This window comes from Mangifera indica, chromosome 16 (assembly GCF_011075055.1).
Source record: "Mangifera indica cultivar Alphonso chromosome 16, CATAS_Mindica_2.1, whole genome shotgun sequence".
In the NCBI taxonomy this organism is placed as follows: domain Eukaryota; kingdom Viridiplantae; phylum Streptophyta; class Magnoliopsida; order Sapindales; family Anacardiaceae; genus Mangifera; species Mangifera indica.
Window position 1 is genome coordinate 11708415 of NC_058152.1, and position 11802 is coordinate 11720216.

At 32.0% G+C, this 11802-nt stretch overlaps 3 protein-coding genes across 3 annotated transcripts; 1 reads left to right on the forward strand and 2 right to left on the reverse strand.

Annotated features, from left to right (window-relative positions):
* Positions 1 to 259: 259 nt before the first annotated feature.
* On the reverse strand, positions 260 to 2774 carry LOC123198821 (ribulose bisphosphate carboxylase/oxygenase activase, chloroplastic-like). The gene is made up of 8 exons (XM_044613609.1): positions 2640 to 2774; positions 2385 to 2550; positions 2109 to 2219; positions 1911 to 2009; positions 1694 to 1804; positions 1312 to 1618; positions 1089 to 1228; positions 260 to 937 (listed from the first exon to the last, which is right to left on the reverse strand). Exons 2-8 carry the CDS (start codon positions 2523 to 2525, stop codon positions 395 to 397), a joined length of 1452 nt encoding a protein of 483 aa, XP_044469544.1. The 5' UTR covers positions 2526 to 2550; positions 2640 to 2774; the 3' UTR covers positions 260 to 394.
* Positions 2775 to 3743: 969 nt separating this feature from the next.
* Positions 3744 to 6369, forward strand: LOC123198822 (protein CfxQ homolog). The gene is made up of 7 exons (XM_044613610.1): positions 3744 to 4023; positions 4291 to 4404; positions 4485 to 4583; positions 4764 to 4874; positions 4960 to 5266; positions 5339 to 5478; positions 5746 to 6369. The coding sequence occupies exons 1-7, from the start codon at positions 3883 to 3885 to the stop codon at positions 6277 to 6279; spliced, it is 1446 nt and encodes a 481-aa protein (XP_044469545.1). The 5' UTR covers positions 3744 to 3882; the 3' UTR covers positions 6280 to 6369.
* A 981-nt stretch (positions 6370 to 7350) lies between these two features.
* Positions 7351 to 9960, reverse strand: LOC123198818 (protein CfxQ homolog). Its single transcript, XM_044613603.1, has 8 exons — positions 9828 to 9960; positions 9562 to 9727; positions 9258 to 9368; positions 9071 to 9169; positions 8861 to 8971; positions 8412 to 8718; positions 8200 to 8339; positions 7351 to 8034 (listed from the first exon to the last, which is right to left on the reverse strand). Exons 1-8 carry the CDS (start codon positions 9836 to 9838, stop codon positions 7492 to 7494), a joined length of 1488 nt encoding a protein of 495 aa, XP_044469538.1. The 5' UTR covers positions 9839 to 9960; the 3' UTR covers positions 7351 to 7491.
* Between the last annotated feature and the right edge of the window lie 1842 nt (positions 9961 to 11802).

Genomic DNA, 11802 nt, shown 5'->3' on the forward strand with positions numbered 1-11802 from the left:
TTCTTGTTCTGCCATCTTTTTAGTTAAATTCTTTACAATAATTACAAATCTAATCACTATAATTCATTTTCATTTTCTTTATAGGAAGTTAAAGTTAAATTCTTTATTGCAGTCAAGTAGTAAAACAATCATCATGGTACTAGAATTTATCAATAGAATTCATGAAATTATTCTATTTGAGATAATATATGGTATGAATTAGCACGACAAAAGTAAGAACAGTAGAAAGTAGTAAAGATAGAAATGACAAAGAAAGAGATTGATAGTTATCGCAAATACTAATTAAAAGCTCTTAATTAACACCGATACATCTACACAGGCACAAAGCCAGAAGCCTTATTAATACACTGAAACGCTAAAAGAGATGATTAATTTTGTCGTAAAATAAATTGTTTCATGCCAAACATTCGGGTACTGACTCCATTGCCGCTTCAAAATCCTCTAATGTGATGGTAAGCAGTTCATCCCTATCAGAACAATCATCACTGAGCCTAAGATCCAGATTCCCCTTAGCATTATTTAACATTATATCCACTAAACCTCCATTCATTTTCATACGCTGCGTTTTTATTGTCTCTCTCTTTATTAACTCTGCAATGGCATCTACAGTACAAGAAGAATGCAATTTAAACCCATGTAACAAGCTATCCTTCGGCAGATTTTTCATCTTGATATGGAGAACATTAGCCAATTCTTCACAGCTCAGATCTTTAAAATTGAAAATGTTCGTAACCCTTCTGCTGAAACCTTCATTAGAAGATATTACACGTTGCATTGCTTCATTATAGCCAGCAAATATGACTAACACTTTTCCACTGTCCATACAAGACATGATTTCTTCTAAGGCTTCTAACCCATAGTCACGACCACTTCTCTCTTCCGGTATTAGTCTATATGCTTCATCCACAAAAAGTATACCTCCCTCCGCTTCTTCGATCTGTACATCAAATTATTATTATTTTTTTGTTAAAATAAATCATATAATCTAATATATGTTTCTAAGATGTTATGCATTTTGATACATAAATGGTAAAGAGAGGATACAAGTCCATCAAATTATATACTTTTTTTAAAGCAAAGTGGTGTACCTTCTCCCTAGTCTTTGGTCCAGTGTGACCAATATATTCACCAACTAAATCTGTCCGTTGAACTTCTTTTACTTTGTCAGTTTGCAAAATTCCCACACTATGGAGTAGTCTTCCAAGGATTCGAGCCACCATTGTCTTACCTATCCAATATGAAAAAGGGATATTTGGGTGAACAAAATATTCCAGCAGCAATTTTAAGTGATAAAGTGAACGGCAATTTTACCTGTTCCAGGATTTCCTAGAAATGCCATGTGAGGAAGTCTTCCAGCAGTACCAATTTTCAGTCCAATGGCCTTACGCCTTTCATTCAAAAGAATGCCCTTTGCCCATTTCCGAAGCTGCATCTTGAGTTCATCCATACCCACAATATTTGATAGCTCTTTTTCGAGGGCATCCATCCTTTCTTTTTGCTTCTTGCAGGCTTCAAGTAACTTTTTGTTTCGTTGTTTTAGTTGATGCGAGAGCATTAAATCAAGCAACTTCCCACTTTCTTTGATTTTTGAAACATGATCTATAGGAGTCATGTCCTCCTGCATTCAAAGTTGCTTAGATTACTACTATTTAGCAAGAAATAAATTTATTATTTCACAGAATAAAATATATACATCATCTGTAGCATCACAATCTGCATTATTCTCGAGCAATGTCTCGACAATTGAGCAGTCTTCTGCTCCAATTGCGCAACAAACAGAAAGCATTAATGGTGTCACTCCATACTGCATATAAAAATGCGGAAAAAATGAAGAAAAAAATATATTACTTTCACATTTTTCAGGAAAAGTGTTACTGAACGAGAAGATAAGACAACTTTATAAAAAGCACCTTAGTTTTTGCTTCAACAGGAGCACCATGAGCGAGAAGTAATTTTGCAGCTTCATTAGACCCGTTCTCTGCTGCTACGTGCAATGGAGTTTCTCCATACTGCAAAACTCAAGAGGTCAAGAACACAAAATATTTATCAGAACTTTTTCCCTTTTGTAACTAAGCAGTCATAATTTTCCCTTAATAAAGAGCACATACCATATTTTTTGCTTCCAAATCAACTTTATCATCTCCTTTCCATTCAAGCAGAAATTTCACTATTTCTGTCCTGTTTTTACTAGCAGAAAGATGAAGGGGTGTCTCCAACTTCTGCGCTTAAACCAAAATAATTTCATAATTGCAAGATAAACATAGTCAGCTTATTCTTTACTAATTTGTTGAAAAAGCCCTCTGAAAAACCAATTGACAAAATCTAATTATTTCAGGTGGATATGTATACATGAATAAAAAATAATACTAAAAAATAAATCTTACAATTGCATTTTTTGCGTTGAGAAGAGATGGGTCATCTTGAATTAGTTTCTGAAACCCTTCTATATCCCCAGACTGAGCACAATCATGAATGGTTGTATGTTTTTCAGATCCTGATGATTGTGTATGATGACCATTCTCCATGTCTGTTTGGCTTCTCTCTTGATGACTAATTAAGAAGATTAAAAAGAAGAAAATAGAACAAGGCAAGAACAAACACAGATTTAGTTCGCTTTTATAAGCATTTATTTTGCTTACTTTGATTACGTAACGCGTTAAACGTCACCATGCAATACTATGTAATCTTCAATGAAGTTTCATCAGGTATATTTGCAAGCTCTAGATCATTTTTTTCTCCCAGCATATATTGCAAGTTCTTTGAAAATTCTGTGAGGTCACAACTTCCAATTAATTTACGCTTGTGATCAAGGCCACCGTTGGATAACTATTTATTGTACTTTATTTCTACTTTCATCCTTTTTTCTATCTTTTCCAGGAAGTTGCGCTTTGCCTTTTTCTATTTATTGTGTCCCCTGAAGATGCCTTTCAAGCCTGAAATGATAAAAAACTCTGAATCATAGGACTTGGGTGAGAACGTTTCATTTCTTTGTTTTTTATTAGAATAATGAAGTTTACGTTCGAAAAAATTTCCTTTAAATTTAAAGGCCGAAAGAATGCTGCGCACCCAAGGTTTTCTGAAATGACATGTTCTCCCTTAAACTTTTAAAAAGCTAAATTCCCACCCAAGGTTTGCTAAAATGACAAAATCCCACCCATTAAGTTTTTTTTCTTTTGTAGCAATGTTATGTGTACGCATTTTGCATATATAGATTATGTGTTACTTTATCTTTAATTTAAATTCATTCAATCAAATAATAACATATTATCTATATATTTAAACTGTATATAAAAAATGTGTACACATAGTTTTATTGTTTTGTTTAATAGAATAAAAGATAGTACCATATTGCTTATACCACAGACAAATAAATTTAGTAAATAATTGATTTTTTTATATTTTTTTATATATCTATATGTATTGGCTTGAAATATATATATCAACTCATTTCAATCAAATATAGGATTTTTTTATTCCTTAATTTTGAAAAAAGAAATATAAATTCTATATGAACCAATCTCTAAAGTAAACATGAAAGAAAGTAAGAGTTGAAGGTGGCCCATTCACAAAATGTGAAGCCGTTAATATACCTAAAAATAACTTAGACATACAAGCTCTCCTTTTCAGAAAGAAAAAGAAAGTAGCACTAGGTCGATTCATCTTTTTCAATGGAAGACAAATACAACCAGAACGCAAATGAAACTTCCATGAAGATTCCTTTGTATTCCATGGTGACGTTTAACATGTTACGCAGTAAAAATTAAGCAAATTAATTAATTAGCATTTAGATGCTTATAAAAAGCAAAATAAATCTCTCTTTGTTCTTGCTCTATTTTTACTTTGTTCTCTCTCCTCAATTATCAAGAGAGAAGATAAAAATATATGGAGGGTGATCAGGATAAACAACCATCAGGATCTGAGAAACGTAGAACCATTCATGACTATGCTCAGTTGGGGGATCTTGAGGGGTTTCAGAAGCTACTTCAGGATAATCCATCTCTTCTCAAAGAAAGAAATGCATTTGTAAGATTTTTTTTTTTTTTCGTTTTATATTTTAATTAATGAATATACATATCCACTTGAAAGAAATCTATTTTGCCAATTGGTTCTTTAAAGGGTTGTTTTAAGTAAATGGTCGTAAATATTAAAGGGCTCTGGATCAAAAACAAGAATTAATAAGAAATGAAGAAAGGGTTATGGACAAATTACGAAAGTGACAATAATTGAGATTCTTTGATTAAGCTGTGTGTTTTTCTTCCAATTTATGTAGTCATTTTGGTTTAACTGCAGATGTTTGAGACACCCCTTCATGTTTCTGCTAGTAACAACAAGACAGAAATAGTGAAATTTCTGCTTGATGAATGGAAAGGAAATGATAAAGTTGACTTGGAAGTGAAAAATATGGTATGTGTTCTTGATGAGAAAAAGGGGGGAAAAATCTGTTATATATATTTATCAGGTTTTTGATCTGTTGAGTCTTGCAGCATGGAGAAACTCCATTGCATGTAGCAGCCAAGAATGGATGTAATGAAGCTGCAAAATTACTACTTTCTCATGGTGCTCTCGTTGAAGCCAAAACTAAGGTGCTTTCTAACTGTACCACTTTTCCAAAAGAATAATATTACGTGAATAAATAAATTATATAAACTTATTTGTATAAACTTAATTGACAGTTTATGGTTTAATGACGTGATTGTTTATTTTTTATTCACTTCAAAATCATCCGACCATTTTTATTCAAATTTTCTCTTTTCTTCATGCAGTATGGAGTGACACCATTAAATCTTTCTATTTGTCACTCAATTCTAGCTGAAGACTGTTCAATTGTGGAGACATTGCTTGAGAACAATGCAGATTGTGATGCTATAGATGATGTATGTATTTTACATTCTAAAACAATAACTAAATTTATTTCTTGTTAATTAAATAACAATAATTTAAGTAACTTTGAATATACAGGAGGGCCTGACTCCTGTAGATCATCTTTTAAAAATCCAAGTAAGTGGGAAGTTGTATGATTTATTAATCTCTCATCAAGAAAAGCAACGAAATAAGAAGTTACATGAAACATGCAAGAACCAGAAAGAAAAGATGGATACCCTCGAAAAAGAGCTATCAAATATTGTGGGTCTGGATGAACTCAAGATGCAACTACGGATATGGGCAAAGGGCATTCTTTTGAATGAGAGGCGTAAGGCAATGGGACTAAAAATTGGCACTGTTGGAAGACTTCCTCACATGGCTTTTCTAGGAAATCCTGGAACAGGTGAAATTGCTGCTTACTTAATATTAACAGTTACAATTACTGCTGGAATAATTAATCTTTCATACTGGATAGGCAAGACTATGGTGGCTCGAATCCTTGGAAGACTACTCCATAGTGTGGGAATTTTGCAAACTGACAGAGTAAAAGAAGTTCAACGGGCAGATTTAGTTGGTGAATATGTTGGTGAAACTGGATATAAGACCAGGAACGTGGTATAATTGATATAATTTTCTGGATTTCTATCCTCTCCTTACCTTTTATATTTCAAAAAATAAAATTATGCATACCAATTTGGAATGTATAATAGGTATATATTGGATGTGTGTCATCTAATAATTATTTAGTGATTTTAAATTAAAAATAAAGTAATACTCAATCATATAATGATATATCATATATGTATTCATTTGTATACTTGAAAGTAGGTGTGCATAACATTACTCTATTTCAAAATTCATAATAATAATATTTATGCACAGATCAAAGAAGCAGAGGGAGGTATACTTTTTGTGGATGAAGCCTATCGACTGGTGCCAGAGGACAGAAGTCCTTGTGACTATGGGCTAGAAGCCTTGGAAGAGATCATGTCTAGTATGGACAATGGAAAAGTTTTAGTCATATTTGCAGGCTACAATGAAGCAATGCAACTTGTGATATCTTCTAATGAAGGTTTCAGCAGAAGGGTTACAAAAATTTTCAAGTTTGAAGATCTGAGTTGTGAAGAATTAGCTAATATTCTCCATATCAAGATGAATAATCAAGCGAAGGATAGCTTGTTTCATGGGTTTAAATTACATTCTTCTTGTAGTAAGGAGGCTATTGCAGAGCTAATAGAGAAAGCAACAACGAAAAAGCAGCGAATGAAAATGAATGGAGGTTTAGTGGATATAATGTTGAATAATGCTAAGGGGAATCTGGATCTTAGGATTGGTGATGATTGTGCAGAGAGTGAAGAATTGCTTACCATCAAATTAGAGGACTTTGAAGCAGCTATGAGATTATTACCCCAATAGATGTTTGAACGTTATTGTGCTTTGGAGTGTATCAGCTGAAGTTTTAATTTGTATTTTCAATAATTATTTCAAGTGTTTGGGATGATGAAATCTCTACTCTTTCTTTGTGATTGTCGAGTAATCTCGATTGATTGAGAATGTGAGGTGAAATTGTTGCACAATCGGTAGATTCATAAAATAGAAAACCCATTCCAATGAAAATAAGATGATAAAAATTACAACGGAGAACCCATTCTAAGGGCAAGGACGGTCGTTCCATACTTATATATTAGATTATAATGGAACATTTGTTCTCAAGAGGAAGACAGCGTCACATATTAGAAATTACTAAAAATGACCTAAAATGTGAGAACCGTTGTTCTAGAATCTAGAACTAGCAACTCCCGATAGGTGAACATCCCTTACCTTTGTGATCCTCACCAACTTCATCTGAATCAACCTTTCCTCAACATCTCCGGGTAAGCTAAACATCCCTTACCTCTATATAATCATCACCAACTTCTTCTCAACATTTCCCAGTAAATGAAGACTTTAATAGAACAACTACTATCAGATCACACAAACCTCAACACCATAACCAACAATTTGTATTATGAAGAGTGTAAATCATATTAATCTTATAAGATACTGAACAAAATAATAAACTATTCATTGACAGATAAAACTGATATCTAACTTTAATGGATTGGTGAGAAATTATACTTTTCAAAAATAAGAGATGAAAAATCCTTTTATCAAAGTTTGGGCGGAAAATAGTTATTTGTCCAACAATAAATTAGTTGTTCATCTAACATAAATAATTAAATTGTATTCCGGAAAAATAGCCCCTTTCTTGGGATGAAAATCCAGAGAAATTTCAAAAAGACAACCATCCCAATGTATTGACCATATGTGTCTGCTTTTCTATTTTTGCGCTCTTTTTCCAAGCAATATGGCACGCCTTTTTCTTTCGTTTTTCCCACTTTTTTAACCTTATCTTATAATTAAATCCTTTAACAAACAAAAAGGCCGTGAACATCGGGTGACAAAAGTAAAGCTGTAGATAGTAGTAAAGATAAGAATGACAAAAAGTAAAGCAGTAGAACTACAAATTAAAAGTTCTTAATTAACACTGAAACATGTAAACAGGCATAAAGCCAGAAGACTTAATAATAACACTCAAACGCTAGAAGAGATTATTATTATTATTATTATTTTATAATTTAAACTGTTTTATGCAAAACATTCGGGTACAGACTCCATAGCTGCTTCAAAATCCTCTAATGTGATAGTAAGCAGCTCTTCCCTATCCGAACAATCATCACTGAGCCTAAGATCCAGATTCCCCTTAGCATTACTTAACATTATATCCACTAAACCTCCATTCATTTTCATACGCTGCGTTTTCATTGTCTCTCTCTTTATTAACTCTGCAATGGCATCTACAGTACAAGAGGAATGCAATTTGAACCCATATAACAAGCTATCCTTCGACTGATTTTTCATCTTGATATGGAGAATATTAGCCAATTCTTCACAACTCAGATCTTTAAAATTGAAAATATTAGTAACCCTTCTGCTGAAACCTTCGTTAGAAGATATCACACGTTGCATTGCTTCATTGTAGCCTGCAAATATGACTAAAACTTTTCCATTGTCCATACAAGACATGATCTCTTCCAACGCTTCTAACCCATAGTCCTTACCACTTCTCTCCTCGGGTATCAGCCGATATGCTTCATCAACAAAAAGAATACCTCCCTCGGCTTCTTTGATCTGTGCAAAATATTATAATTATTTTTTTCTTAAGATTATTATTATGCATTTTGAAATATAAAAGGTCAAAAAAGGATACAAGTTGATCAATTATATACTTTTTTAATTAATAAATTTCTTTCTACCAGTCTGACCAATATATTTACCAATTATAAAGCAAAGTACCTTCTTCCTGGTCTTTGGTCCAGTCTGACCAATATATTTACCAATTAAATCTGTCCGTTGAACTTCCTTTACTTTGTCAGTTTGCAAAATTCCCACACTATGGAGTAGTCTTCCAAGGATTCGAGCCACCATTGTCTTACCTATCCAATATGAAGAAACCGTTTAATTTGATATTTATGTAAACAAAATATTGCAGCAGCTAGCAATTTTACCTGTTCCAGGGTTTCCTAGAAATGCCATGTGAGGAAGTCTTCCAGCAGTAACGATTTTCAGTCCAATGGCCTTGCGCCTCTCATTCAAAAGAATGCCCTTCGCCCATTTCCGAAGTTGCCTCTTAAGTTCATCCAGACCCACAATATCAGATAGCTCTTTTTCGAGGGCATCCATCCTTTCTTTCTGCTTCTTGCATGCTTCATCTAGCCTTTCCTTTCGTTGTTTCACTTGATGAGAGAGTAATAGGTCAAGCAACTTCCCACTTTCTTGGATTTTTGAAATATGATCTATAGGAGTCATGTTCTCCTGCATTCAAAGTTACTTAGATTACAACTATTTAGCAAGCAATAAAACACTTCTGTAGTCATATTATGTACCAAAAGTGTATACACATAATATTACTCTTTGACAATAAATAAATTTTTATTTGAGAGTATAATAAACATACATCATCTGTAGCATCACAATCAGCATTTTTCTCGAGCAATGTCTCGACAATTAAGCAGTCTTCAGCTCGAGTTGCGTAACAAACAGAAAGCATTAGTGGTGTCACTCCATACTGCATATAAAAATGAGAAAAAATGAAGAAAAATATATATCACTTTCACATTTTTCAGGAAAAGTATGAGAGTATAAGGTACAGTTATATAGAAAGTACCTTTGTTTTGGCTTCAACCAGAGCACCATGAGCGAGAAGTAATTTTGCCGCTTCATCGCACCCATTCTTGGCTGCTACATGCAATGGAGTTTCTCCATACTGCAAAACTCAACAGATCAGAAACCAAAATTTATAGAATTTTTTTTTTTTAAGCAGTCATATTTTTACCTTAATAAAGGACACATACCATATTTTTTACTTCCAAATCAAGTTTATCATCTCCTTTCCATTCAAGCAGGAATTTCACTATATCTGTCCTGTTGTTACTAGCAGAAAGATGAAGGGGTGTCTCCAACTTCTGCGCTTAAACAAAAATGATTCCATAAATTGCAAGATAAAAACAGTCAACATATTGCTTTACTGATTTGGAAAAAAACAAATCCCTTATTAATTTGTTGAAAAAACCCTCTAAAGAATCAATTGACAAAATCCAATTCTTCCAGGTGTATATGTATTCATTAATAAAAAATAAACTACAAAATTAATCTTACAATTGCGGTTTTTGAATTGAGAAGGGATGGGTCATCTTGAATTAGCTTCTGAAACCCTTCTATATCCCCAGACTGAGCACAATCATGAATGGATGTATGTTTTTCAGATCCTGATGATTGTGTATGGTGACCATTCTCCATGTCTGTTTGTCTTCTCTCTTGACGACTAATTAAGAAGATTAAACAGAAGAAAATAGAACAAAGCAAGAACAAACAGAGATTTAGTTCGCATTATAAGCATCTAAATGCTCATTTATTTTGCTTACTTTGATTGCATAACGCGTTAAACGTCAGCATGGAATATCATGGAATCTTCAACGAAGTTTCACCAGGTTTCAGATGCTTTTTCTTGACTGACTTGACCAATGTGTTTGCCATCTGAAGGAAGATGAGTCCACCTACTGCAACTTTCTGAAAATTTTATATATATATATATATATATATATATATGATCGTACGACTTCACATTTTCTGTAGGGCCAACTTGAACATTGTCTTTTTTTATAGCTTAGCTTTGTTGGGTTTCTAGGCCCCCCCCTTGAAAAAGCCCAAATTTATTTGAATGAAATAATCTGACACACCATATTAATAAATTAAGGCAAATATGAGTTAGCGTGTATATAGAAATATAATAAATTATTGTACTTTATTTGTACTTTCATCATTTTGTTTGTAAATCTTTTCCAGGTTGTGCGCTTGTCTTTTTCTTTTTTATCATGTTCCCAGAGGCATTGAAGTTGCCCCGCAAGCCTAAAATTATAAAAAAACTCTAAATCATAAGACTTTTTCATTAAATGTCATTTTACCTTTAAAATAATAGTTAAAATATAATTAAATATCATTTTATCTATAAAATTAGTAAAAACACCCTCTCAATTTTTAATATAAAAAATTTTATAAAAGTATAAATATCTTTTTATAAATTTATTATAGGTAAATGAAGATTTTATCTATTTTAAAATTAAAACTTATATTATACAAAATTAATTGATTTATATTAAGATTAAATCTACATACTTATATACTACTCACTTTACTTAATTTTATTACGTATAAATTTTTTTTTTTCATTTGAGTTTTTAATACCTCTACTCAAATGCAGTTTAAACCCCATCGTTTGACTGAATCCTCCTATTTTGTGAGTATTCAATTCTGTTGATAATATGCGTTAAACGTAAACATGGAATATTATGGAATCTTCAATGAAGTTTCCGGTGCTTTTTCTTGATTGACTAGACTAATGTGTTCGCCATCTGTTGAAGAAAGATAATCGACCTATCACCGCTTTTCGAAAATTATACATATGAACACGGGTTCACATTCTGTGTAAGGGCCGACTTGAACCTTATCTTTTTCATAGATAACCGCGCTTGATAAACATGAGTTGATATTTATTGCCACCATATATTGCAAGTTCTCTGAAAATTCTACAAGCGGGTAACCTTTCTTTTTATATTATTTATTTATATAAATAGATAAAAAAAGTTTTAATTTAAAATTATTTATTAATATAATTATATATAAAATATGTCTAAATCATATAAAAATAGGAATGAACAACCTTATTATTCTGTAAAGTTCACAACTTCCGATTAACTTACCTTTCACGCTCAGCCATCTTGTAGATGCCACGTTGTGATTAGGTCCACTATTTGAAAATTATTATACTTTATTTCTACTTTCATTTTTTTTTTTTTGTTTTTTTAAAAAATCTTTTCCATGAAGTGCGCTGGCCTTTTTATGCCTCGCAAGCCTAAAATTATAAGGCCAAATAACTATTACCCACGCAAGGTTTGATGATACGACAAATTTCTAACTTCTGAGTTTCAAAAACAAGATTTTTAGTTGTTATTTACTTTTGTATTTTATTAAATAAAAGGGTAGGAAGATTATTTTGTATAGGTTTTTAATTCCTATATTTCTTTTTCAAAATGACATATGTTTGGGTGAATTACAATTTTTAAAAATATCAGGGATGTTGCTGCAATTTTAGAGGATTTTGGACATTCAAAAATGTTTGGCGGTGTTTGAAAATTTTTAAAACTTGATACATCTTTCGGTAGTTTCAAAAAGCATAATTAGATCCTAAAGAACTAAACAAATCATAATGTTTTAAGGTTTTGAATTTTGATATTTAAGAGTCTAAGTTATAAGTTTTGAAATCGATAAAAATATATTGATAATTTAACTTTTATAATAAATATTAATGATAGTTTTATAATTTAAATAAAAAGATAAAAT